The sequence below is a fragment of the Atractosteus spatula genome, chromosome 8 (assembly GCF_055471065.1).
Source record: "Atractosteus spatula isolate fAtrSpa1 chromosome 8, fAtrSpa1.hap1, whole genome shotgun sequence".
NCBI classification, from domain to species: domain Eukaryota; kingdom Metazoa; phylum Chordata; class Actinopteri; order Semionotiformes; family Lepisosteidae; genus Atractosteus; species Atractosteus spatula.
The window spans coordinates 38,966,868-38,990,669 of record NC_142713.1 but is presented as its reverse complement, the minus strand read 5'-3'; the positions used below and the strand labels follow the sequence as shown (position 1 = coordinate 38,990,669).

The 23,802-nt window shown below is 39.8% G+C and overlaps 3 protein-coding genes across 4 annotated transcripts in view; all 3 read right to left on the bottom strand.

Moving 5' to 3' along the window:
• nrf1 (nuclear respiratory factor 1) overlaps positions 1-2,014 on the bottom strand; it is a 35,876-nt gene extending 33,862 nt beyond the window's left edge. For both annotated transcript variants that reach the window (XM_088922954.1, XM_088922956.1), the window contains exon 1: positions 1,901-2,014. The gene's annotated coding sequence lies outside the window, so the exon portion shown is untranslated. The remainder of the gene's footprint in view (positions 1-1,900) is intronic.
• Positions 2,015-2,803: 789 nt separating this feature from the next.
• Positions 2,804-6,182, bottom strand: smkr1 (small lysine rich protein 1). Its single transcript, XM_088923729.1, has 2 exons — positions 6,129-6,182; positions 2,804-3,705 (listed from the first exon to the last, which is right to left on the bottom strand). The coding sequence occupies exons 1-2, from the start codon at positions 6,129-6,131 to the stop codon at positions 3,439-3,441; spliced, it is 270 nt and encodes an 89-aa protein (XP_088779855.1). The 5' UTR covers positions 6,132-6,182; the 3' UTR covers positions 2,804-3,438.
• A 4,111-nt stretch (positions 6,183-10,293) lies between these two features.
• strip2 (striatin interacting protein 2) overlaps positions 10,294-23,802 on the bottom strand; it is a 38,238-nt gene continuing 24,729 nt past the window's right edge. Inside the window, exons 12-21 of the mRNA XM_088922953.1 lie at positions 22,637-22,700; positions 21,881-21,952; positions 20,180-20,254; positions 19,818-19,915; positions 18,392-18,518; positions 17,025-17,125; positions 16,423-16,489; positions 15,868-15,972; positions 15,290-15,494; positions 10,294-14,616 (exon numbers count right to left, since the gene is read on the bottom strand). Coding sequence (XP_088779079.1) covers positions 14,366-14,616; positions 15,290-15,494; positions 15,868-15,972; positions 16,423-16,489; positions 17,025-17,125; positions 18,392-18,518; positions 19,818-19,915; positions 20,180-20,254; positions 21,881-21,952; positions 22,637-22,700 — 1,165 coding nt within the window. The 3' untranslated portion in view covers positions 10,294-14,365. The remainder of the gene's footprint in view (positions 14,617-15,289; positions 15,495-15,867; positions 15,973-16,422; positions 16,490-17,024; positions 17,126-18,391; positions 18,519-19,817; positions 19,916-20,179; positions 20,255-21,880; positions 21,953-22,636; positions 22,701-23,802) is intronic.

Here is a 23,802-nt window from a genome sequence, read left to right as displayed (position 1 = left end):
TGCGATACACTGCGTTCACCACAAATTAACAGATAACCCAGCTTTGGAGGTTGCTGAAAAGACTGAACCTGAATGGTTCATACCACATACAAGTGCCCAAGAATACCCTTCTCCTAGGACAACCATACCAGCAGACCCTCGGGTAGCACGAGGGCTCTGTGTGCATCTTGATCAAACCTGAACCAAGCACTGTTCGAACCACACAGTGTACCACACTATGCATGAAGAAAATCGTGAAATTGATACAGAAATCTGAACCCAAAAGGCATCCTTAGATCTGCATAAAAAGGAAGGCACATGCCTCTGTGAGAAAAGGAAAACAAGTCTTTTGCAGGAAAAGAACATTTTCACACTGCATTAAAAGCAGGGATTACTCACGCTTGCTGCGAGCTGTCTAAATGATCTTTGCATACATTAAAATAGATTTAAAAGCAAAACTAATGTATCAAATCCCATCCGTTCCATTAACAGGCCCATCAGTGTCTGTATGTACAACTGCACTCAAAGGTGAAGGCCATCCTTCTTTTTTGGCTACATGGACCTCAGACATTAACTTATAAGTGCCAAGATTTGGGTTTTATGTCAGTTGAAAAAATAAAGATTAAAAAAATATTACCTGTAAAAGTATTCAATTTAAGATGGACAGTACAAAATATACAGGCTGAATACAATTCTTACACATTTCTCTCATTATAGAGCCTTTCACAATGCAGCGTCAAACATAGAAGTAAGGTGGTCGTCACATTTTAGATCACAAAAGTAACATTTCCTTTGTGTACACAAACTGAAAAATAGATTATTTCAAACGTCTGTGTGTTTTACTGATGCAATATACAGCATAAAACATGACCCCGTCGCGATCCATATTCTTGATAGTTATCAAAGGAGGAGTCCAGAAATAAAAGTGAAAGTATACTGCAATATAAACCCGTCAGACCTGTTTTTACAGGAAAACCTACGAAACAGATATTGTATCACTGATACTGTTCCCTTCCTCAATTAGCACTTGTCAGAGAGGTTTTAAAATACAGGTTGAAAAATCACGTTGCCTAAAAGTTTCAGCACCAAATCACATGCCAAGGGTCTTCACCAGGATAAAGAAATAGCAGGCCTCCGGTAAACATACAACAATACAAAATCAAATCCATGTTTTAGTTAACTTCTGCTTCAGGAAACGTCATTGTAACAGTATGGTCTTTTATTGGAAATAAACTGTAATGGCCTTAACTGTTGGGCATCACAGTAATGCATCCTATCCCATCCGAAACCACAGAACTGCTTCAAAGAATAATTTATTCGCGTAAATGTATGTTTATTCATATTTTCAATAACGCTACACGTAAAGCAGCTAACCTTAATATTACCACTAATCTATATGTAAAACAAAATCACATACCTGCCCCCCTTCCACAATACATACATCTCTTTCAAGACAATCACTGCATACTGTAAATATGTCCGCAGTACAACAACGCAATGTATAATGCATATTACCTCACTAGTACTATCATAATTTTAAAAATGGCACAATACTGGTAAAACTGTAATACAGTGTACACAGCAAGCCATCAAAACGTCCCTGGCCTAAGCATGTTTCCCAAAACACCCCGATTTCTACGGACCCCCAAATTACCCGCCTCCCAGGACCATTACTCCAGCAAACCCAGGCCTAGTGCGGCCTGCAGCAGCACCGGAGCTACATATGTGCCTTAATCCGAGCTAATTGGACACTTAACCCGAGCCTGTTTTCGAAACGAGAGGCAATAATTTAGCAAAAACCCCATTCTCGTTCCGCATCAGGATTTTTCCCGTCCCCCTCTATCACCCCGCCGCTGCCGGGTTTGTTGGTGCGGCTGCGCCAGGGCTGAATTAGCTGGAGATTGCGCGGTAGGGCACTAACCTCAGAGCGGCTGCGCTACAGCGGGCCTGCGCCGTACAGTGTGGAACCGGGAATCCGAGCTCTAATGGAGGACAAAGAGCAGCCAGCCCAGCACACAGCGACAGCGGCGGGCCCGCGTCCGCCACAACACACAGCACGTCAGCGCGTAGGGCGTTCCTGGGGCGGCCGCCATGTTGGGAAGGGAAAGGTGTCCTTGTCTGGGTTTATACTTGATTCCAAAATTCATAGATTTATTGAGGACCAACAAACTTTAGATCGTGACTTTAGATCGTGAAGAGAACAGTTGGGTAGGCGAAACGTTGATGAAGAATTGATGCCGTCTGCTTCAGTTCTGGGAGATTCTGAAACTGGCTTAATATTTACAAATTGAAAGATACGTTGTAGTGAATGATTGGGAAAGATGCCTTAGTCGTAAAAATGCTTACCCTTTAAATTTACACATCAAATGTGTAAAGAAGAATGTAAGGTATATCATATAAAATAATTATGCTAAATTTTGCTTATGAGGATCAACTGACAAAAATATGCCGAATTTCTTCAAAGCTGTATAATGTAACTCTGTCCTGCATTAAATAAGTTGTTTAAATAAATTGCATTACCCTTTTTTAACATCCTATACAGTACTCTTTAAAAAAAAGGATATTGTAGTTCTTTAAAAGTGCAGAAAAGGTCTTCTTTAAAAAAAAAACTTTTAGCATCAAAATAAGAAAAAACATTTTTCTCAAATAAATCACAACCTTTTAGGTGGCTTTGTACAGAGCGCTACCCCCTAAAAGAGGCTTATCGGCACACTAATGCTTCAGGAAATCAGTTTTATTCATTGTTGAAAGACCTTCATTTAACAAACTATTTCCATAGCTGTTGTTAGCTAATAAGACTACAACAAATGCATATTAGAACCACTTCCTGTAGTACATCTTTATTTTCAAACAATTAAATTGCAGACCCAATAGCGGCACACAGCAGTCAGAACAAACCACTTGCTACACAGAATATATGTTTAACCAAAATTTTAAGATTGAATAGGAAACCTATGGATATCAAGGTGTAACATCATTGTCTACATTTGTGATATGTTAAGAAATTGTATGAAATGTTGTAGGGATGGTAATACACCTATCCATTTCCTGAATATTTTTTATACATAAATTGACACCCATTGTATCTGAAAGGAAAACAATATATGTGATAGTAAAAAAATGAAAACCTGTCTGTATGAGGCTTGCATGTTCCCTCTGTATTTGCACTGGGTTCTCCACCTCCCAGAGACATTTAGCTTCGGTCTGACTGGCTAAATTCTCCGTTTCTGAGGGGGGAGGGGAGGGGTTTTACGTCAGGGTGTTTGTGTTGGTTTAACCAAATGAACGCAATGAGCTGAAATGTTTTCTCTCATTTGTGATCTTTAATATGATCCATTGAGTTAATATGTGTTACTCCCGACTACAAGTTTAGTTCCAACTTTACACTTGGAAAAATATATAACAGCTACTTTGTGATAGTGGGCATTTGTAGTGCAGCATTTTTATGGCTTGAAATATCTATTTTTTGCTCTTCCCCTTTTTGCCTTTTTTGCCTTTCTTTTTCTTCTTCTTTTTGGAGTCTGGCCAACCAAAGCCTCTGAATTCCAAACAGTCCATTGCATTGTGGGAGATGTAGTAAACATTCTCCATGGCAGCTGGACTCAGAATGTCCACCTCTCTCTTGGCCAATTTGACGCTGGCTGATCTCTTTTTATGGGCCTTCTTCTTTCTGCTAGTTTTGCCTGCTCCAGTACTGTGAGACCTTGATCTTCTAGCTTTTGTTGGCTGCAATAAAAAGCACAAAGTCGAAGCATGAAGTGAAGATTATTTATCTGTTTTCCTACACAAGCTAAAGCTAATGTTTCAGATGAGCACTAGACAGATTGCATTATCTCTGGTGGTGTAACAGCCGCACTGATTTCAAGAGGCACCGTCACAGAGCAAGAATTTCATTGTCATACCCTTTTCAATAAAATCCAAACAAAGCCATCTTTGACCAACATGAGATGCAATACCTTGTTTAATACAAAACAAAGTCTTGAAGTTACTAGCTACTGAATGAGAATATATTAAAATGTACTAGAACAAACTGGTAAGGAAAATGGCAATTAGTATAGTTTTTAATTGCTTTTGGCAATCCTAGGGCTGCAAAATGTATGGAAATAATTATATGTTTTAATGACAACTGTTGGAGCAAAGAAGCAATATTTCTATGCACAATGTGTACTTCTGGTGAATAACTTTGGGAGTTTTATTTTTTTGCGATGTGGTGACCAAAATACTTTTCAATATACGAAATGGTGTCTTATTAGTGAATAGTACAATTTTAACCTTCCTTAACCATAATTTACAGACTTTGTAACTAAAAATCCTAATATTCTAATTTACACACTTTTAACACATTTCTAACTATATATCCTAACATTCTGCTTAACTTGTTTATTCTTTCCACATTAGCAGTTACTGTAAGTCTTTTTCAAAAGTATGCTCTTCATCTATAGTTCACGTGCTTGCTTCTTGCATGAAATACTCACTACTTGTCTGCAATACATATCATCTGTATTATTGCCAGCAGCCATATCACCCTGCAACTCACAACTGGTAACCCACTGAAGCTAAGCAGGTGTGAGTCTGGTCAGTACCTAGATGGGAGACCTTCTGGGAAAAACTAAGGTTGCTGCTGGAAGAGGTGTTAGTGGGGCCAGCAGGGGGCGCTCACCCTGTGGTCTGTGGGGGTCCTAATGCCCCAGTATAGTGACGGGGACACTATACTGTAAACAGGCGCCGTCCTTTGGATGAGATGTAAAACTGAGGTCCTGACTCTCTGTGGTCATTAAAAATTCCAGGGTGTTTCTCGAAAAGAGTAGGGGTATAACCCTGGCGTCCTGGTCAAATTTCCCATTGGCCCTTACCTATCATGGCCTCCTAATAATCCCCCTCTATGAATAGGCTTCATTACTCTGCTCTCCTCCCCACTGATAGCTGATGTGTGGTGAGTGTTCTGGTGCACTATGGCTGCCGTTGCATCATCCAGGTGGATGCTGCACATTGGTGGTGGTGGAGGGGAGTCCCCATTACCTGTAAAGTGCTTTGTGTGGAGTGTCCAGAAAAGTGCTATATAAGTGTAAGTAATTATTATTATCTGCAATGTGTTTGCCCTTTCTTGAATTTTGTCTCACTCTTTTAATTTCCCTTGTAGCTTCTACAGTGTTTGTTTACCCTACTGTTTTGGTCTCATCTGCAAACTTGACTAGTTTACTAATTATAACAGAATGCAGATCACTGGGAAATATACATTGAGAAAAGCAGATGGCCTAGTACAGATCTCTGTGACACACCACTAATTACATCAATCAAATTTGAATATTCTCCCCTAATCCATACTCTCCACATTCTAGAAATTTATCATTTTTAATTCCTCATCCCAAGAAATGATTGCCTTACCTTGAATGCCTAAAGCAGCTACAGTAACTTTCTACTGCTTAGAAAACTCTAACAAATTTATTTGGCCAGTCCTCTGTTTTCAAAATACAATTTGACTATCCCCTATAGTCCTATTGCTAACACCTGGCAAATAATACAATACACAGTTTTTGGTATTGGGGAAAAAGGTTCTTTAATATCCAAAATATTAGATTAAAACTATACCCTGAAATTTTGCTTCTGGGACAACATTGGATGAACTACCATCAGAGGCGGAAAAATACTTGTTTAAAATTGTCAGAATTGCAATCATGAAACAAATCACAACAAAACTATTTAAAGCTGGGCAGACCTAGTGTTCAAATATGGAAGGTCTCTACAAATGAAATATATCTCATGGAGAAAATTACCCACAGAATTAGAAATTAACATCATGTATTTGTAAAAAGATAGTAAAAAGATCTCTCTCTCAGTAATGTGACAAAGATGCAGCAGACAATTAGAATTCGTATGAAAAATTCAGCTGTTTTTCTTTCTATATGCCTTCTGCTCTTTTGTTGTATTTTGTGTTTCTTTTAAGAAGCATGTGAAAAAGGGGATTTTGTGTGCCTCAACATACTACAATAAAGCATAAAAAAGAACCACCTTGCCATACAGACAGCCTTCTAGTTCAGTTCTAATCATTGTTATCATAACCTTATAAGTACCAGAAGTAAGAATTATTTGGTCTGTGATTACTTGGTTTTGTTTTGTCACCCTATGCTGAATTCTGTAATATACAATACCATTGTAAATATCTTCCAGCTTGTGTGGTCTTCTTTCTTTTTGTCTCATCAGTGCTCGTGACCTAAAAAAAAGGTTTTAGACATGAACAATGTACAGTAAAACAAGAAATTGCTTTAAAATGCATTATAGAATCATCTAATTGTTCCTGAAATAATTTTGCAATGTAAAATGAAACACTTGGTACATTATTTAAAGAATGTACCCTCACACCTGTAGAAGGCTTCACAGTCGAAACGTTGCGTTTTCTCTCTTCTCTTTTCAGCATGGAATAAACCTACTACTTGTTCCTTTGCAGACTACGCATGCTGGCACAACTATCCACCTGAATTATTTAAAGACGACAATGTAGCAGCTGATTCGGTAGCTTACACAGACAGAAGAATTCATACAAGGACATGGTTTAGTCTACATTTTACAATGTGGGTAACCACTGACATAAACCATAGCCACGCATCGTGTAAAAATGCAGTGACAACGATTGACTGAGTTTAGTTACGAGCCGGTGCATAGCAAGCCCATCGTTTTGACAATGGGAGAAGACATCAAAAGATGATCAAAGAGGAAAAAGTCTCAGAAAGGAAGTAAAGGTGAATTCTGTGAATGCCTCAAGTGCCTAGAGTTCGGGATGTTCCATGTACTGTAGCCTGGAGACTGCTGGAGTGAATCTGGGCTGGTCCACACAGTGGCTCCACTCCTGCTGAAGTACCATAAACTTTCATTGTATTTGGCATACTGCACTACTTGGACATAATGCATTGCATACACCCTGGACACATAGCAGCTCTATTTATATTGAGGTTTGTCTGATGTTTATCTTATTCAATTTCTACTGCACTATTATCTATCATTGTTTAACCTTATTTTGTAACTTTAATTTTGTTATTTTTATCTCCCCATCTCCAGGTGAGCTCGTAGAAAAGACATTTAATTGCCAGCAACTAATGCTGCACGCTATATTATTGTGCATTTGATAAATAAACTGTGATTGATTGATTGACTGATTGAGTACCATGGTTACTTGGTGGAGTGATGCGAGCTCAGACTTTCTCAGCCCAGCTTACATCCCTCACCTGGCACTGGCTGGCCGTTTCGTTTGATCGGGGAGGTACTGTACATTACGTGCCAGTCCTTTGTCGGGCACTGAGCAAAAGATTTGTGCACGTCTCAGAGGAGATGTTTACTCTCCTCTTCATTACAGCACATTTTCTTTCAAGCAAAACTTGTCTCTTTGTGCAACATAACACACTGTCACAGGTGCAGCAGGAATTCTTACCATTATGTCTGAAATAAAAGAGGCTATAGGACAGAAACCGGTTGAATAATATTTAATAAATAATTTGGACTCAAATAAGTAATAATGTCACTTGTTACTGTGGTATTCCAAAATTCTTAAAAGAAAGATAGTAACAAAAGTGTCTAGGAGTCTGAAGTGAAAACATAATGAAAGGAAGCATATGACTTTTTAACATTTCAAAGAGAAATCCATTTTCATGCTGTACTCTACCAACACTTTGGTTAATAATATTGGCATTTCATTAAACAAATTAATCAGAACTCACCTCACTGTAAGTTTTCTCCTGACTGGTTGCTTTGCTGCTCGACTGCCCGGGGGAGGTTTTGTTTGTTGACAGCTGGCTGTCATGGAGACAAGGAAGCTGGATTTATTGCTTTCCAGGCAGGGTTCGGGCAGTTCGGCAGAGCCAGGTCCTTTCTGTGAAGGCCTTGCTTCACTCACTCCCCCACACAAACTCCAAACCTGTTTGCTGGAAGCCCCCAAGACACTAGATGGAAGTTATTTTCATGCAGTACCTGACAGGTTTTCACAACAGTGCATCCTCATAATCAGTGACATATACTGGAATTGTTTGTCTTTTCAACATATTATGCATTATTTTTTCACCTTTAGCATGTGGGAATCATTCAGACAAATTTGGGTGACCAATAGACCTACTAAAGCATATACAGTGCCTTGCGAAAGTATTCGGCCCCCTTGAACTTTTCAACCTTTTGCCACATTTCAGGCTTCAAACATAAAGATATAAATTTTTTATTTTATGTGAAGAATCACCAACAAGTGGGACACAATTGTGAAGTGGAACGAAATCTATTGGATTTTTGAAACTTTTTTAACTAATAAAAAAATGAAAAGTGGGGCGTGCAAAATTATTCGGCCCCCTTGCGTTAATACTTTGCAGAGCCACCTTTTGCTGCGATTACAGCTGCAAGTCGCTTGGGGTATGTCTCTATCAGTTTTGCACATCGAGAGACTGAAATTCTTGCCCATTCTTCCTTGCAAAACAGCTCGAGCTCAGTGAGGTTGGATGGAGAGCGTTTGTGAACAGCAGTTTTCAGCTCTTTCCACAGATTCTCGATTGGATTCAGGTCTGGACTTTGACTTGGCCATTCAAACACCTGGATACGTTTATTTGTGAACCATTCCTTTGTAGATTTTGCTGTATGTTTGGGATCATTGTCTTGTTGGAAGATAAATCTCCGTCCCAGTCTCAGGTCTTTTGCAGACTCCAACAGGTTTTCATCCAGAATGGTCCTGTATTTGGCTGCATCCATCTTCCCCTCAATTGTAACCACCTTCCCTGTCCCTGCTGAAGAAAAGCAGGCCCAAACCATGATGCTGCCACCACCATGTTTGACAGTGGGGATGGTGTGTTGAGGGTGATGAGCTGTGTTGCTTTTACGCCAAACATATCGTTTTGCATTGTGGCCAAAAAGTTCGATTTTGGTTTCATCTAACCAGAGCACCTTCTTCCACATGTTTGGGGTGTCTCCCAGGTGGCTTGTGGCAAACTTTAGACGAGACTTTTTATGGATATCTTTGAGAAATGGCTTTCTTCTTGCCACTCTTCCATAAAGGCCAGATTTGTGCAGTGTAAGACTGATTGTTGTCCTATGGACAGACTCTCCCACCTCAGCTGTAGTTCTCTGCAGTCCATCCAGAGTGATCATGGGCCTCTTGGCTGCATCTCTGATCAGTCTTCTCCTTGTCTGAGCTGAAAGTTTAGAGGGACGGCCAGGTCTTGGTAGATTTGCAGTGGTCTGATACTCCTTCCATTTCAAGATGATCGCTTGCACAGTGCTCCTTGGGATGTTTGAAGCTTGGGAAATCTTTTTGTATCCAAATCCGGCTTTAAACTTCTCACAACAGTATTACGGACCTGCCTGGTGTGTTCCTTGGTCTTCATGATGCTCTCTGCGCTTTCAACAGAACCTTGAGACTATCACAGAGCAGGTGCATTTATACAGAGACTTGATTACACACAGGTGGATTCTATTTATCACCATCAGTCATTTAGGACAACATTGGATCATTCAGAGATCCTTGCTGAACTTCTGGAGTGAGTTTGCTGCACTGAAAGTAAAGGGGCCGAATAATTTTGCACGCCCCACTTTTCATTTTTTTATTAGTTAAAAAAGTTTCAAAAATCCAATAGATTTCGTTCCACTTCACAATTGTGTCCCACTTGTTGGTGATTCTTCACATAAAATAACAAAATTTATAGCTTTATGTTTGAAGCCTGAAATGTGGCAAAAGGTTGAAAAGTTCAAGGGGGCCGAATACTTTCGCAAGGCACTGTATAGTGTAGAATCCATTTTGTCTGCTAGATGTGCTGAAAAAAACATATGAATGAGAGTGCCTGCAGAGATTGTCATAAATTATAGTTGAATTTAAAATAGGTCTCTAATCTCATTGACAAATGACCAGTATTTTCTGCAACTACCTTGATGATTGTAACATTCAACTGTATTTTCCAATGTTTTTGGTCAGGTAGTTCACTACATGCACTAGCTACAGAAAAAGCATTTAAAACATAATGAATATCTGTGCCTCAAATCTGTGTCGTTAGTCTAGATTGCAGGGATAGTTCAGTGGGCAATACTGCTTATAAGAGGAATATCAATAAGACATCTGACTTGTCCCGTCATTACTGTTACTTTAAAAGTGGGAAGTCCAAAAATAAATATAATGCATTTTGTTCAAATGGTCAACATGAACATTTGAAAGTCTTTTTATCGACATTTGCTTATACAACTCTGTGATTTGATTTAAATACTCATATGTGAGATGTAAAATTAAAACATTAAGCAAGGAAAATTCTATTGAATTACAGTTTTTACCTTCAGGAGCTTTTTGTTAATAGGCACACATTTATTGTGTTTGGCAACTTTTATTTTTTAAAGGATATCTCCATTTCAGTTAGTGATTGCACATAACCCGAAACAAAAACACAGGAAAAAGTATGCAAATACACTAATTCCAAATTGTATTTATACAGCAGATACTTAAAAAAGATACTTAACATCTTCACATTGTAATATTGTCATATATTATATTTACAGTCCACACAGCATTCCAAATGCAGTTTGTTTATAATAATTCAAGTTCACACCAGAAAACAAACACCCTGTTTGTTGAGAATAAGGCATTCACTGCCAACAATGAAAAATACAAAACCCAGCAACTAATAAACAATAATACGATAAACTGTGCATTAGAATTATGTTTGGCACTAGAAAGGCTTGACCAAAACCTCAAAGAAAGACCACTTATAAAAGTGCCGAATATAACTTCAAAGGCTAAGAGTCCCTGCTCTTCCCAAATTATTTTTTACAGCTGAATGATGAACTTTCTAGAAAGCTACAGTATGCTTTTCAGTAGAAGCGATATCACAAATCTCTAATTATGGGTGTCTCGGTGAAAAAAACACATACAGTAAGCACATTAAACCTGAGGTATCAGTTTGCATGAAAAGTCAGGTGAGTAGTACAGCAAATTATAATGTAATTAAATGGAGAATCTTTCCACTTCAAATAAGACTGAACACAACAATAGATATCCTAGACCAAGTCCATCTAGACATTTGGCTTTTGTAACAAAACAATGTTTTAAACATTACTTTGATAAAAAAAGTATAATTATTTCTCTCTCTAAACCAATATTTTATTCGTCACTGGTGAATAGTGTTTAGGGATTGTCACAGATGCAACAGGAGACATCCCAACAGTGTGACACCCTGAGCTTGTAAAGCTCTTTAAAAACTTAACAAAACGTGACCAATTCTGATGTGAGTCAACAAAGTGGTATCATTTTAACAGTCTTACAAGTGGAAAGCATTCTTCTATCTTACAAATCACTCAATTCATTTTGGGCAGACCAACGTCTGGTCTGGCTTTCATGGGACACGCTGACATTTTCTTTATCACGCACAAATAAGTCTTTGCAGGATTTCTGACACCGAGATATTCATAATGGTAAAAATACACATTGATCCCAAGAAAAAGGAAGACTTGCACTTTATAAATTCTCAAAAAGAAACAAACTCTATATGTCCATTATGTGTAGTGTGCCAAACACATCAAAATTTATAATGGAATTTTGTGTGTAGTTGAATCCTAATAGTACATTTTAATTGGTACAAACAGTAATTAACCATAGGTTTCAAACAAGCAACAGACTATAAAGACTATAAAGGGTTTTTATTATGGTATTTAAGATTATGCCATACAAACAGTTAGAAAAATGTTCAAAAGAGCAGAATGGTTTGGAAGTACTTAATTAAAAAAGGTGTGTCTTGCATGAATTGAGATATTATCTGAACTACTGTCATGCACAATATTGCATGGAACAGTAACAGACAGTTTCACACTATTGTTGAGAGCTGCAATCGATATCTGTGTTATGCAACAGATATTTTATGCAAGCACTAACACATATCAAAGCTTTTCATTATGGCACTTCTGAACACAACACATGTCCCTGGAATCAAATGTGAAAGAGCAAAAAAAAAACTGTTATGCTCTATATTGTAAAGAAACATTCTCTGCCAGTAACTGGGGCAGAAAAGCTAGATCTTTTTATCCATTCATCATTAACACCATCTCACTTTTTCCTGTAATAAATAAGCAGTCAACCTTGTGGGTGCAATTGTCTGAATACAAATCTCTCAGTTACTGTATGACATGCCTTCCAAGGACTCTTGTGTGTTCACTATTTACACAAGTATTGTATGATTCACCGCTGTGGGACATTTGGCTCAGATATTCTGAAAGACTGGCCTTGGAAGGCCAAGCCAGAAAGCTACAGCTTTCCACGCACCAATGCCATCTTCATTTTATATAACAGATACAAAAATGATGTAATCACATAAGAGGATGCTTGAAACTAACTTCTTTCATCAAAGTTAACGGCAGTGTCTGAAGTACATTACATTACAGACTCCTCTGGCCTACAAAGGCAGAGACCTCAATCAAGTCCAGATTCCTAGCAGTAGTTTAGCAGTAGTATTATTTAGCATCTGTTGCTTCTAAAGAACAGTCTATTTTGCACGTCTGGTTAAATTTCGATTTGCAGTTGTGCTGTTAATCTCTTGCAGTTTTACAGCTAAAAAGACACCATTCAGTCTGAAATGAACAACGCAGCTAAAACAGAAGATATTTACCTACAAGCAAACTACAGCATAAAAGGCAACAATTGCACACTTCCCAATCCATCTTTGGGACATTTCTGTTCTCAGAGCCTTTGAGAAATAACGCCAGGCATTACAAAGATCAGATGTGAGAGAACACCTATGAACTGCCAAGCCTTGTCTGACATGGCCACCACCGACCGCCGATACAAAACAAACAAACAAACAAACAAACAAATAAAAAGTCCATTTTTTTTACAAGTACTGGTGGAAGTTGACCACTTTTAAACAGTAGCATGTGCTTGTGTGTTACTGCACAGCAAATCCTGAGCTGTTTATTTGTGAGGCCATTCCTGTTGAGACTCATGAGATTTCATGGCAAGTGCCCACAGAGATGATTACTAAAAACACCTTCGAATGTGCTTTTACCCACTTGGGACACTCTCTCAGCAGGCCGTGAGCTTTTGTGTCAACAGGAGGAATGTGTGCAGGACCTGAATCTGACAGCACTCACACACTAACACTTTGTCAAAAGAGCCAGGTCACTTGGCCGCACTGTAGAAATCTGCCGCAGGCATCGATAATTACACTTTCCCCTCAGTAGGAGCTGACGTATTTTTTAACTGCAAATACACCCCATCCTTAGTTCCCTTTACCCTGAGTTAGTAATAGGGACATGTTGTGCCGAGGGGTGATCAGGCATGTCACAGTAGCTTACTCCAAAAAAAGGTGGCACACTCCTTTCGGACACCTGCGGCAATGCTTTTAGTTTAATGACTACACAGTTATCCAACTCCAGGTTATGAGGACAGGAGCACATATTCGCTACTGCTAAAAGCCAGAGCTCGCCTGTACAGCTGTGGGTAAGCATGTACTTTAATCAGCATTTATGACAGCATGCATCCAGATTATGAAAGAAGAAAGATGTTTTCATTGATTATGCATCTGCAACAAGAATTCCAGATCATATTTGTGATTTAGTCTCAGGGCGTCAATGCATTGAGAGAAGCTTTTTTTATGTTTACACAGGAGTTATTAACAGATGAGTCAGTCCTTGAAACAAAAACACTGTCCCTTAAATCGATGACATTTTGTATGACTAAAAAGAGACGGATCCAAATGGTGCCTTGTGTGATTTTTCCATTTGTACCACCCACCTGATAATCGTGAATTAATGTTATTTTGCACCTCAATAGATTCAGATAACATGACTAGGTGCACTGAATTTGTCATCTAAAACATTAAAAAAAAACAATAATCAGTTTGGTTTTAGGGTACAAAAATACATGTAAAGCTCTCACAAACTGTGGAGAGGACTAATATTTGAGGCAGTTTACCAACACAAAAAATGTTTATGCTCACACTTGCTTAGACTTAGACTAGTAAAATCTGATTTATACTTTGGCTGACTGAAAAATCAGTAACATTTCAGCAACTGTAGGTAGGAAGGTGTATTAAAACAACTGTTGGAAGTGTTCTTGATTGCCAGGACTCTATCAAAAGGCAAATATGACAATTTGGGATATATGACAAGCTAAAAACACATAGGCAAAACAGGGAAAATGACATAAAAAGCCAGGCAGTACCAGAGTGAGGGAAAATAGCAAATATTTGGCCTGTTCTGCTTTTGCACTACCTTCCCACTCCAAATGTTGATGATTGAAAGGGAGGCAAAGACTAAAACCATAAAATAAACAATCTGAAAGAGTAGTAGGCACATAGAGTAGTGCATGCAGACTGGCTGTATGCCCACTCTGCAGTGTTGTAGCGTGAGGACGTCTGGCTTCCGAACAATGAGCTGCCTGCTCTGGCCTTTACTCTGGCTGTAGCAGCTCTTCCCAGCGGATGGGCTGGGAGAAGACCTCTCTCTCCAGCCAGATCTCGTAGCTATAGCGGAAGTCCTCCGGGAGCTCCACTCTCTGCCCCAGCACGCTCTGCAGGCAGTTGTCCACAGGGCTGAACTCGCTGTTGGGGTTCTTGTCGTACCTCCGGCGGTTGAACTTCTCGATGCTCTCCCTCAGGGCGCACTCCTCCGCCTGGAAATCCCAGGGCCGCGCATCAATGTCTGCGGGAGCCGGACAGTGACATTTCATGAGAGCCTGCCGGGGCTTCTTCTGACAAAGACAGCTTCTGACATAAAGGTCTGGCCGGCAAAACAATACAGGATGTTACCACGCTTCCCCCAGAGGAATGAAAGAACTAACTGGGAAAGCTACTGGAAAACAAAAAAAAAATAGCGGCTTCGCGGTTTTTAAAAAACCAACAGTTGAGAGCACGGAACAGTTGCAATGCTATAGTTTCTCTTCCGAAACTATGAAATTGCTAATACGAGGCATCAAGTCTTTTGGCCACTTTTGTAGTTTTTTTTACACTTCTATGTTCAATTTGTTTTTTTGCTTTCTTCAGGAAAAAGTAAGAATATTACATGGTACCATACACCGTAATTAACAAATGTGAACAGTCACCATGGCATGCCAGACTTGGTACCTAACCAATAATATATTTTTTGACACATTTGATTGCTGAAACCACCAGTTCTCATCGTCTTACCTGTTTTATTTGAATTGTGCCATCTGTTGGTTTAGCTAGCGCACACCACTGAGCTGGACTTTTGAACATAGAAGGGAAAGGAGGAGGCAGGCAGCATCATACGCGAAGACTTTCCAAGCACTCTGCCTCATTTCACTCGAGAGCATCAAGCAAGAACAAATGGCAATTTCACTCTTCTCTATGCTTACCGTTGCCATAGGCCCAGTCATCATTGAGACGGTGACGCACTTTCTGGTAGATGGCTGACATGGTTTTCATATTGCTTTTCCTCCACTGCCGTCCTAGGTACTTAGTCTGGATCTTGAGAAGCTTCAGGACGTACAGCTGCATCATGGCCTGTTTCACCTTCAGAGCTCGCTTCAGGATGGGAGCCGACTTAAACACCACCAGCATCTGTCAAGAAGGTCAGAGCTGACTGAGAGCCATGTTGTAATCCCTGTTTTCTTCAGGGACAAACAGCACACACAAAGATGCCACTGCAGATAAGGCCGAGGGGCTTTAAGATCCAAATCAGAATGCAGCCAAAGTGAAATCTGCTGGAACCCAACTGAAAGCTGATCGTGAAGTGAGAAAAAGGATATCTATCTTCAGGTATGGGTTTTGGTGTTCTCAGTAACTGGAGTTTTTTTTCCAGAAATCAGGTTATCTGTGGCAGTCGCGCCTTTTTGCACAAAAACACAGCCCACTCCTTCACTTCCAAGCACAGGTAGCTTCAAATTGCTCATTGCGAGTTTGAGGATTTAGCTATTTCCCAGCGGAGTCTCACCATTGTTCTGGAGTGTTTCCACTTGGTCAGCTTGTTGAGAATCCTCAGCAGGTTAATGCAGGAGAAGAGATTCCGCCAGCAGAACTGATTGCTGTCCCCAGCTTCCTGCCAGCACAAGATGAAATAAAAGCAAATTGCGGGTGTGAGAGGAAACAGGTGGAAATGAGTCCTACGTGAGGTACATGTCTAACTCCCACTAGGCAGGAAAACATAACTGTTCAAATATTTCCATATGAAACATGCATTATATAGACGCACTATACATAGAACTTCCACAGCAGCCACAATTCATGCAATAAATCCCTCTAATGCAATAACAGCAGTGACTATGGCATTATAAAAGACTTATACCTAGTACTTATGTAATTAGAAAGGGCAATAAGTAATTAAATTAGATGCTAAGAATGTAGAGAGAATACTATGCTGCTTTTGCTAAGAGTTATTGTCACACAAACTTAGGCGTCCACGTGCTCCACGATCACATTCCTTCTCAGTGCTTTCTAAATTCCCGCTGAATGCCAGAAAGAGAAGGGCAGCACTCAAACTGCCACTCACCAGGCTCTCGGCGGTGAGCTCCGGCAGCTCGTGCACAACGCAGTGTGGGAAATCCAGCATGTAGATGCTGCATCGGGCACAGAGAGGCCACGTGACAAACATTTTACCTCATCAGTGCGGAAGGGACCTGGAGCTAATACTGTTAAGCTTGAACCATCTGTATTTTAGACATTTAACCACAGTTCTAAACAGCTTTCAAAACTTCCAGCAAGACAGTACTTCGGCAGTTCATTGAAAGCGAGCTTCTATGCCCGTCATAATTCTGAAATAACTATTATCCTGCTCTCAAAATCTTGCCTTTTTAGTACTGTAGGACCCTCTGTTCCAGACTTTTGCCAGCTCTCTGGAAGCCATTTCAGTTATAGTCGGACCATTGGTATTTTTAAATAGTAAAATGTAATGACCTGAAACACTATCAGATTTGCCCTGTTTAGCACTAAAAAGTGTTTTAAAAGCAATATAAATGCACAGGTAATACTCAATAACTGTGCACAATACTACAACCATTTACTGGAAACTGAAATAAGTCCACATATGTGAAAAATTGATAATTTGTCTTTCATAGGAAGGCGCTGTGAAGCTAATTTGTTTTGAACAAGTACCTGTTTTTGGCGCTGATGTAAGACATGATGTTCTGGTTGAAGAACTTCAGGATCAGAGGTATACAGTTGGCAAACACCAAGTGCTGAGAGACATACTCAAACTGATGGGGAAATAAACACACAGTCATGCAAATTAAACGGACTCTTCTTTCACAGACAGACCTGCCCCTTTGTAACTTCCTTGACGTAATTCATCTAGTTTGGCTAGAAATTAAACGTGTTTACTTCCTGCTATTGCAGTTTTTATTTAAATACTTCTAGGCAAATGGAAAAAGACAATTTTTAACACTACCATTTATGTGATTATATTTTATATTTTAAGGTTTGTTCTAAGTCACAAACTGGATACAGTACACAGCACTTAGTGCACTGCAACTCTATTACTGTAGGTCATCAACAGTCAAAATAAAAACACAGGCTGCTTGATTTTACTGAGATAAGTTAGGTAAGATAAGTTTACTAAGATAAGTTTTCCATTTTAAGTTATTTTCATCTAAACTTCAAAAGACTATCCTGTTATTGTCCAGATAACGCCATTTTTTAATGAGGACAGTGGTGGTTAGTGAGTGGCCTGTGCAAATGGTTGGAGCCACATTGCAAATTATGTTTTCACTAGGCCATCACTTCCAAGAGGGTTCATCATCGTTGTAAGCTCTGGAAACCTCAAACACAGGATTTGTGATTTTAACAATTGCGATCTGGCTCAATTAGGCCGCTGAACACACTTGTAAATACACTACCAAATAATCATATACAGTACAAGCTGATCCACACATTTTCGTTACAAATGCGTATTCGGCGCTTAGAAAACTTCAAAACACGACTGCCGGAGGCCAAGTAATTGCTTTTCTGCACACTAGATGGCAGTGTTCCGTTGGATGAGTTGATATTGACGGAAACACGACCCGCCTTTCTCCGTAAAGTGTGCGCATTACAACAAAAGCACAAACGAATACACTAAAGTACTAAAACGTTCTTTTTTTCAAAAAGGCTTGATTTTAGCAGCGGGAGCTGGAGAGCTGTTGAAGCTCCTTCTGTTTCAGACTCTTGTCTATGAGAGATCTTCGTAATCCACACTCCCCAGGCTTCAGTAAAGTGCCCAGAGCACAGCCAGCAGTGAATCAATAGAAAATAAGTTTCTTTTAGAGGGAAGCTCACCCTTTTCATTTTAAGCCTCAAAGCACTTTCAAGAGAGGCATCCTTATCTGTACCGGTTTTCAATTTGCCCTTTACAGGTACTTTTTTGTCTTTTCAAATCAATGGTCCTTTGACAGCCTTGCTATCAGCAGGGTGCAGGTTGCCTTAATGACAGACAGCTGCTGGGAAGCTCCATATTGGAAGCTCTGTGAAAAGACTTGTCTTCTGACCTGGTAGATGTGGTTCAGTTTGAAGTGCTTCAGAAGCAGTAAGAGAAGAGCTGAAATGGCCTTGACAATAATTTCCTTGTGCCGGTTCACATCGATTCCCAGCTTCATGCTCTGCAAAACTGTAACCCTAGTTTCCAGAGAGAAAAATACAGTCAAAGCTCATGAAAAATAAATCTCTCTTACAGATTCCACAACTGCATCGATCTCCCGTGGTTTTCTTTTATAGGTAGGCAGTCATCTACTTTTATCTGTGATTCAACATTCCTTGCAGGGAAACATCCAAAAAGGCCTCAGAGATTAATTACATTTACTTCTGCCTCTCCTCTCTGAGTATGCCCTTTATATAATGTTTGCTGTTCAGCAACATAATTAAAATAGATTTTATACTATTTGGTGGCACTCAGTACAAAACGTACTGAAGTACAATACTATACATAGAGAAGACTGTTATAGAGAAGATTGATTGTCTTTGGTTTGGGGTCATTATACTCTATCACTGCATTTTTAAAAAATAAATCTGGAACGTCAGAACGTCATTATTTAACCACCCATTTGGTTAACCCCGAATTGTTTTAAGACTGCCGATTGTTTAAGAGCTTCCTATATAGTACCTGCTCAGGAGAGAATGATACACACTTGCTCCTCTGATACCCTCCCATGTGTGAATCTCTCCTCACTGCACACTGCAGGCTCCATAGTGAAAGCCAGGACACTCAGCACACCTGGAGGGGCACAGCGCCCCCTACTGGACACCCTACAGGCTCCGCAGTGACAGCCAGGATACTCAGCACACCTGGAGGGGCACAGAGGCCCCTACTGGACACCCTACAGGCTCCGCAGTGACAGCCAGGACACTCAGCACTGTCTGGAGGTACAGCTGGCCTCTCACTGGTGTCACTACTAGGCTGTGGATACCTGATAGTATAAGAGCTGCAATAAGAGCTGCGATTTTCCAGATAAGATAAGAGCTGCGATTTTCCAGAACGAGATAGATGCCAAGCTCTTTAACCCCAACCCTAAGTTGTGGAGCTCTACCACTGTGCACTTGTTTAATCCCAAAATGAATGGTCAAATTGAGAACATTAACACAACTATTTGCCAAAAAAGACTGTTAAGAATCCTGTAATCACTAGCTGTATTGCAACTCTGAATGATGTGATTTCAAGGTTTCCAGCCTCTGAAGGGCAAACTAATCATGACTGATCTCTCATTCATTGCAGACCACACCAGACCTTTCAATGTTCCCATGACAGAATCAATTTTCATTACCTACATTTAACATTCCGGTGCTGGATATCACACTGCAAATCTAATTAGTCATAGACAGCAAGAAATACCAGAAACATCACTATGCAGATTCAGCTTAAGGCCACTTCTGGTAAACAGTTACTGTACAGAGGGGGCTGTCTGGAAACTGGACACTTACGGCATCTCCTCAGGTAGGATGTCGGCCAGGATATTGATGGAGTCTGTCTTGGCCTTTGAGGTAGGAGCGGCAGCTAGAAGCAGTTTTAGCAGGGCTATCTGAAAGAAAAAAAGAAAGAAGTCAAAACTTAATTTCATCCTCACAAATGGAGCATGCAAAATCTGACACTTAATTTGATTTAAATTTCAATACTTGGCTGCAAAGGTTCACCAAAAAGACTTAATGATACATTTTGATTCATAATTTCAGCTTTGGGGCATTTATAACTGGAAAATGGGATTCTCAGTCAAATTGGTGAAATGCAAAGAAACAAAAATGTTGTTTTTCTCTTCCCTTCCCCCTCTCAGGTCCTCCTCACTCACCACATACTGAGACAGGTTGGGTAACATTCCAACATACAGAATTTCAGTTGGCATCTCTTCCACCTCTTCTTCTCCCTGTCCAATTCACACAGAGGAGAGAGTCGCTTACAAAATGGAGAACAGAAAAACAAAACAGAAAAAGGAAGAGTTTTGCTTCACTTTGGTTACACATTATTACCACTCCTGCACCCCACCAACTCCTCCTTACTCTGTACATGCACTTGAAGCTTGGGTCTCCAAGAGCAAAGTTGACTGAAATGACTGGACCTTAACATGTCTGTAAAAATGACATACAGTTTTATTGCTGTGTGTCTGGGTATGCAATACTGCCACTACCCATCCCCTCTAAACCACATCCAAGACATACCTCACCAAAATGTCATTCAATGGTTCCACAGGGTCATGCAAACTGAAGACCTCTTCTGGACTGGACAACCTAATTTATGAGCATTAATTTACACGGCCAATGTTTTTTTTAAGTGATTTACAATTTTATACCAGATTAGATGGCTGGACATTTTAATTAAGAAAGTAGATTGAAATATCTTGTTTAAGGGTTCAAGCCGTGCTGCACCTGGGATCTTAACCCACAGACTTCCAGTTATAACACCTGAGGTCTAACCACAGTTTCACTGCAGCCCAGCATATTTTGATAAATAGTGTGCAATATTCAATATTATTGAACTAGACTTATGTAGAAAAATATCACAAAGCAGTACTGTCCTATAGTTCTGCAAGACCTGTTGTGCTATGATGAAAATATTTTTAAAAGCTTGCATGTTAAGCCTAAGGTGAGCATTATAATTGCATTGATGTGTCTTTCCAAATAAAAGACTTATGCAGTGCCTCACAAATGTATTCACTCATTTCCAGTGATGCGCCAATGATTTAGCCGAACTAAAAATTATATAGAAAACACAACGTTTTGGCTGTGAAGCCTTTTTCAGGTGGCTTTACAGCTGAAATGTGTTTTCTCTCTTCTCTTTTCAGCATGGAATAAACCTATTACTTGTTCCTTTGCAGACTACGCATGCTGACTCAGCTATCCACCTAAAAATAATATATACATATTTGTAAATATCTTTAATTAGAACTTGAATGTTCAATATCAGCACTTTTATGGGTGAAAGCAGTTACTGAAAACTATTGTTTAAATTACCTCAGATGCATAAAATGACTTCAGCTCACACAATTGTCTGAGCTGCTCTTATTCAACTAAATGGGAAGGGATTAAGGCATAGTGGGACAGGGGGGAGCCCTGCTGCCTTGCAGCACTGCGGCCTCTAGGTTCAATTCCAGACCTGCAGTGCTTTCTGTGTGGAGTGTCCATGTTTGTGTGCCTTTCCTCTAGGTGCTCTGCTTCCATCCCACAGTCCAAAGACATGCTGGTAGCTTAATGGCCTTCTGGGAAAACGGACTCTGGTGTGAGTGTGTGCCTGTCCGTGTTTGTGTCTGTGTGTGCCCTGTAATGGACTGGTGTCCAGTCCAAGGTGTACCTCGACTTGCACCTGTTTTTGTTTGGATAGACTCTGGCTCCCGGATGATCCCAAATTGGATGAAGTATTTAGAAAATGGACTGAAAAGGGAGTAAATACTTTTGCAAGGACTGAAAATCCACATCTCTGTGGAGTAGAGTTTACAAGAAGGGCAAGTGGGTTTTGGTGAATGTATAGATTTTCTTTCCTCCGGTCTCTCACTGACCATGGTCATTGGACACTGCTGAAGCTCATCCTCTCTCTTGATCTGGACTTCTGCAATTGAGACATACTTGTGCTGTCAACAACAAGCAACAAGAATTTTAAACAGTTTCACAGAAATTCATGTTCATCTATATTCTGATCTGTATCTGTACTGATAAAGATAACGAGAAGAATATGAGTGGCTTGGGCAGTAAAGATTCTGACCACTACGGAAATTCTCAGACTGTAACTATACATCCAATAGTGAATGCATGTTTCTCTTGTATTGTCTTGTACATTTACAACAGTCTCAGAAGTGAACGGATTCACAATTGGCAGGATATTTGGTGATTCTTCCAAATTTGGGGGATATAAAAATACTCTCAGATTCTAAATGAAAAACAAGACCTTTTCTGATAACTTAAAATAATAATAGTTAATGCCTGAGCAAAACATGCAGCCCTTATCTAAAGACTTCTGCAGTGCAAATCTGTCTCTTTCTATAATATTGATCTTCTCCTTAAAAAGGAGTTGACATCTAGCCAAATTTATACACTGCTGAATGAAGTGAGACTAATGGAGCCTGTAGAGCCCCCCAGTTCAGCAAGATATATTGTACATATGCTCATAACCCTGCTTTCCCAGACAGACAGCCTGGAACCAGTTGTGCCCAGGCACACTGTGCGCCAAGTGCAGGTTGAGTCAGCATGACCACTACTTGATAAGCCACCATTACTCTATGTCTGCTTAGTCTTCATGTCCAGGTCTAGGATTTTACCTGTTTAAGCGTCTTCACACTTTCATGGATGGGTCTTGGCAGACCAACCAATGTTTCTGTATCACTACAAGAGATCAGAAACAAAAGGTCTAAGTTACCACTTGCTGTATGCTGCATTATGCTTAGGTTCCACTGGAGTCATAAAAGTGGAAAAGGATAATGCAATTTTAATGAGTCTGGAAAGACTGGAGCTGGGGCCACTGCCTGTATTCCAACAATAGGTGTTGAAAGGAGCACCATTTTTGCTCCTTTCAAGAAACAAAGTGGTCTTTATAAAGAAGAACCTGATAACGGAGACACCAAAGGCCTACATAGAGAAATCTAGACTGCTGGTTGTGAAAATATTCACTCCCGCTGGTTTTGCTGGTGAGTAGCTAATAAATATAAAAAAAGAACAGAACCCTCATATAATATTATGGCTCAACAACATTTTTTTTTTCACTTGGAATGTAATCTCGAATTTTATTAAGGCATCCTGGAAAACAGTTGAAGAAAGTTTGCCAGACAAAATAAAGACACAGGTATAGGAATAAAGAGAGTGCAAATGGTCATTCTCTCAGCCTAAAGAAATTAGCAAGAGACCAAGACTTCTGCTTCCTGAGAACACATTTACCAAGGCGTGTGCCAGCTGGGGTATGATGGCTCAGGAGCACAGTGTCGGCCCAGGCAAAGAGGAAGCTCACTGACTATTTGGCAACTGATTGTCAGGCTCTGCCAGGGGAGCGACAGACTGTGCTGTCGGCTCCTTCTCAGAGCTAATTCAATTCTCACCTCATCTGGTTCTGGGACGATTGTGATGTCACAGGGCAACTTCTTTTCACTCTTTATTTCAGTTCAGTGTACACGATTTGTAGGACATTTACAGCAGGTTTAGGCAGGTTTGTCCTCTCTGTTGTTAGGTTTATGCTAAAGGTTACAAAAAGTTATGTAATAATGAGAGTATAAATCCTAAAACTAGGATAAAATATCCCAAAGTGTTACTTTCAGAATTATTTTGTGAATACTTTCTTGATACCACATATTTCGGCACGTATTCATGAGTTAAGTAATTAATTAATGTAAATATAAGTAAGGTTGAGAGAAGCTTGTTTAGTCCATCTTGCTTATTCAAATGTAAGTAAATGGATGATCCAGGAAACCCAACAATTTATTAGTTGACAGAAAAA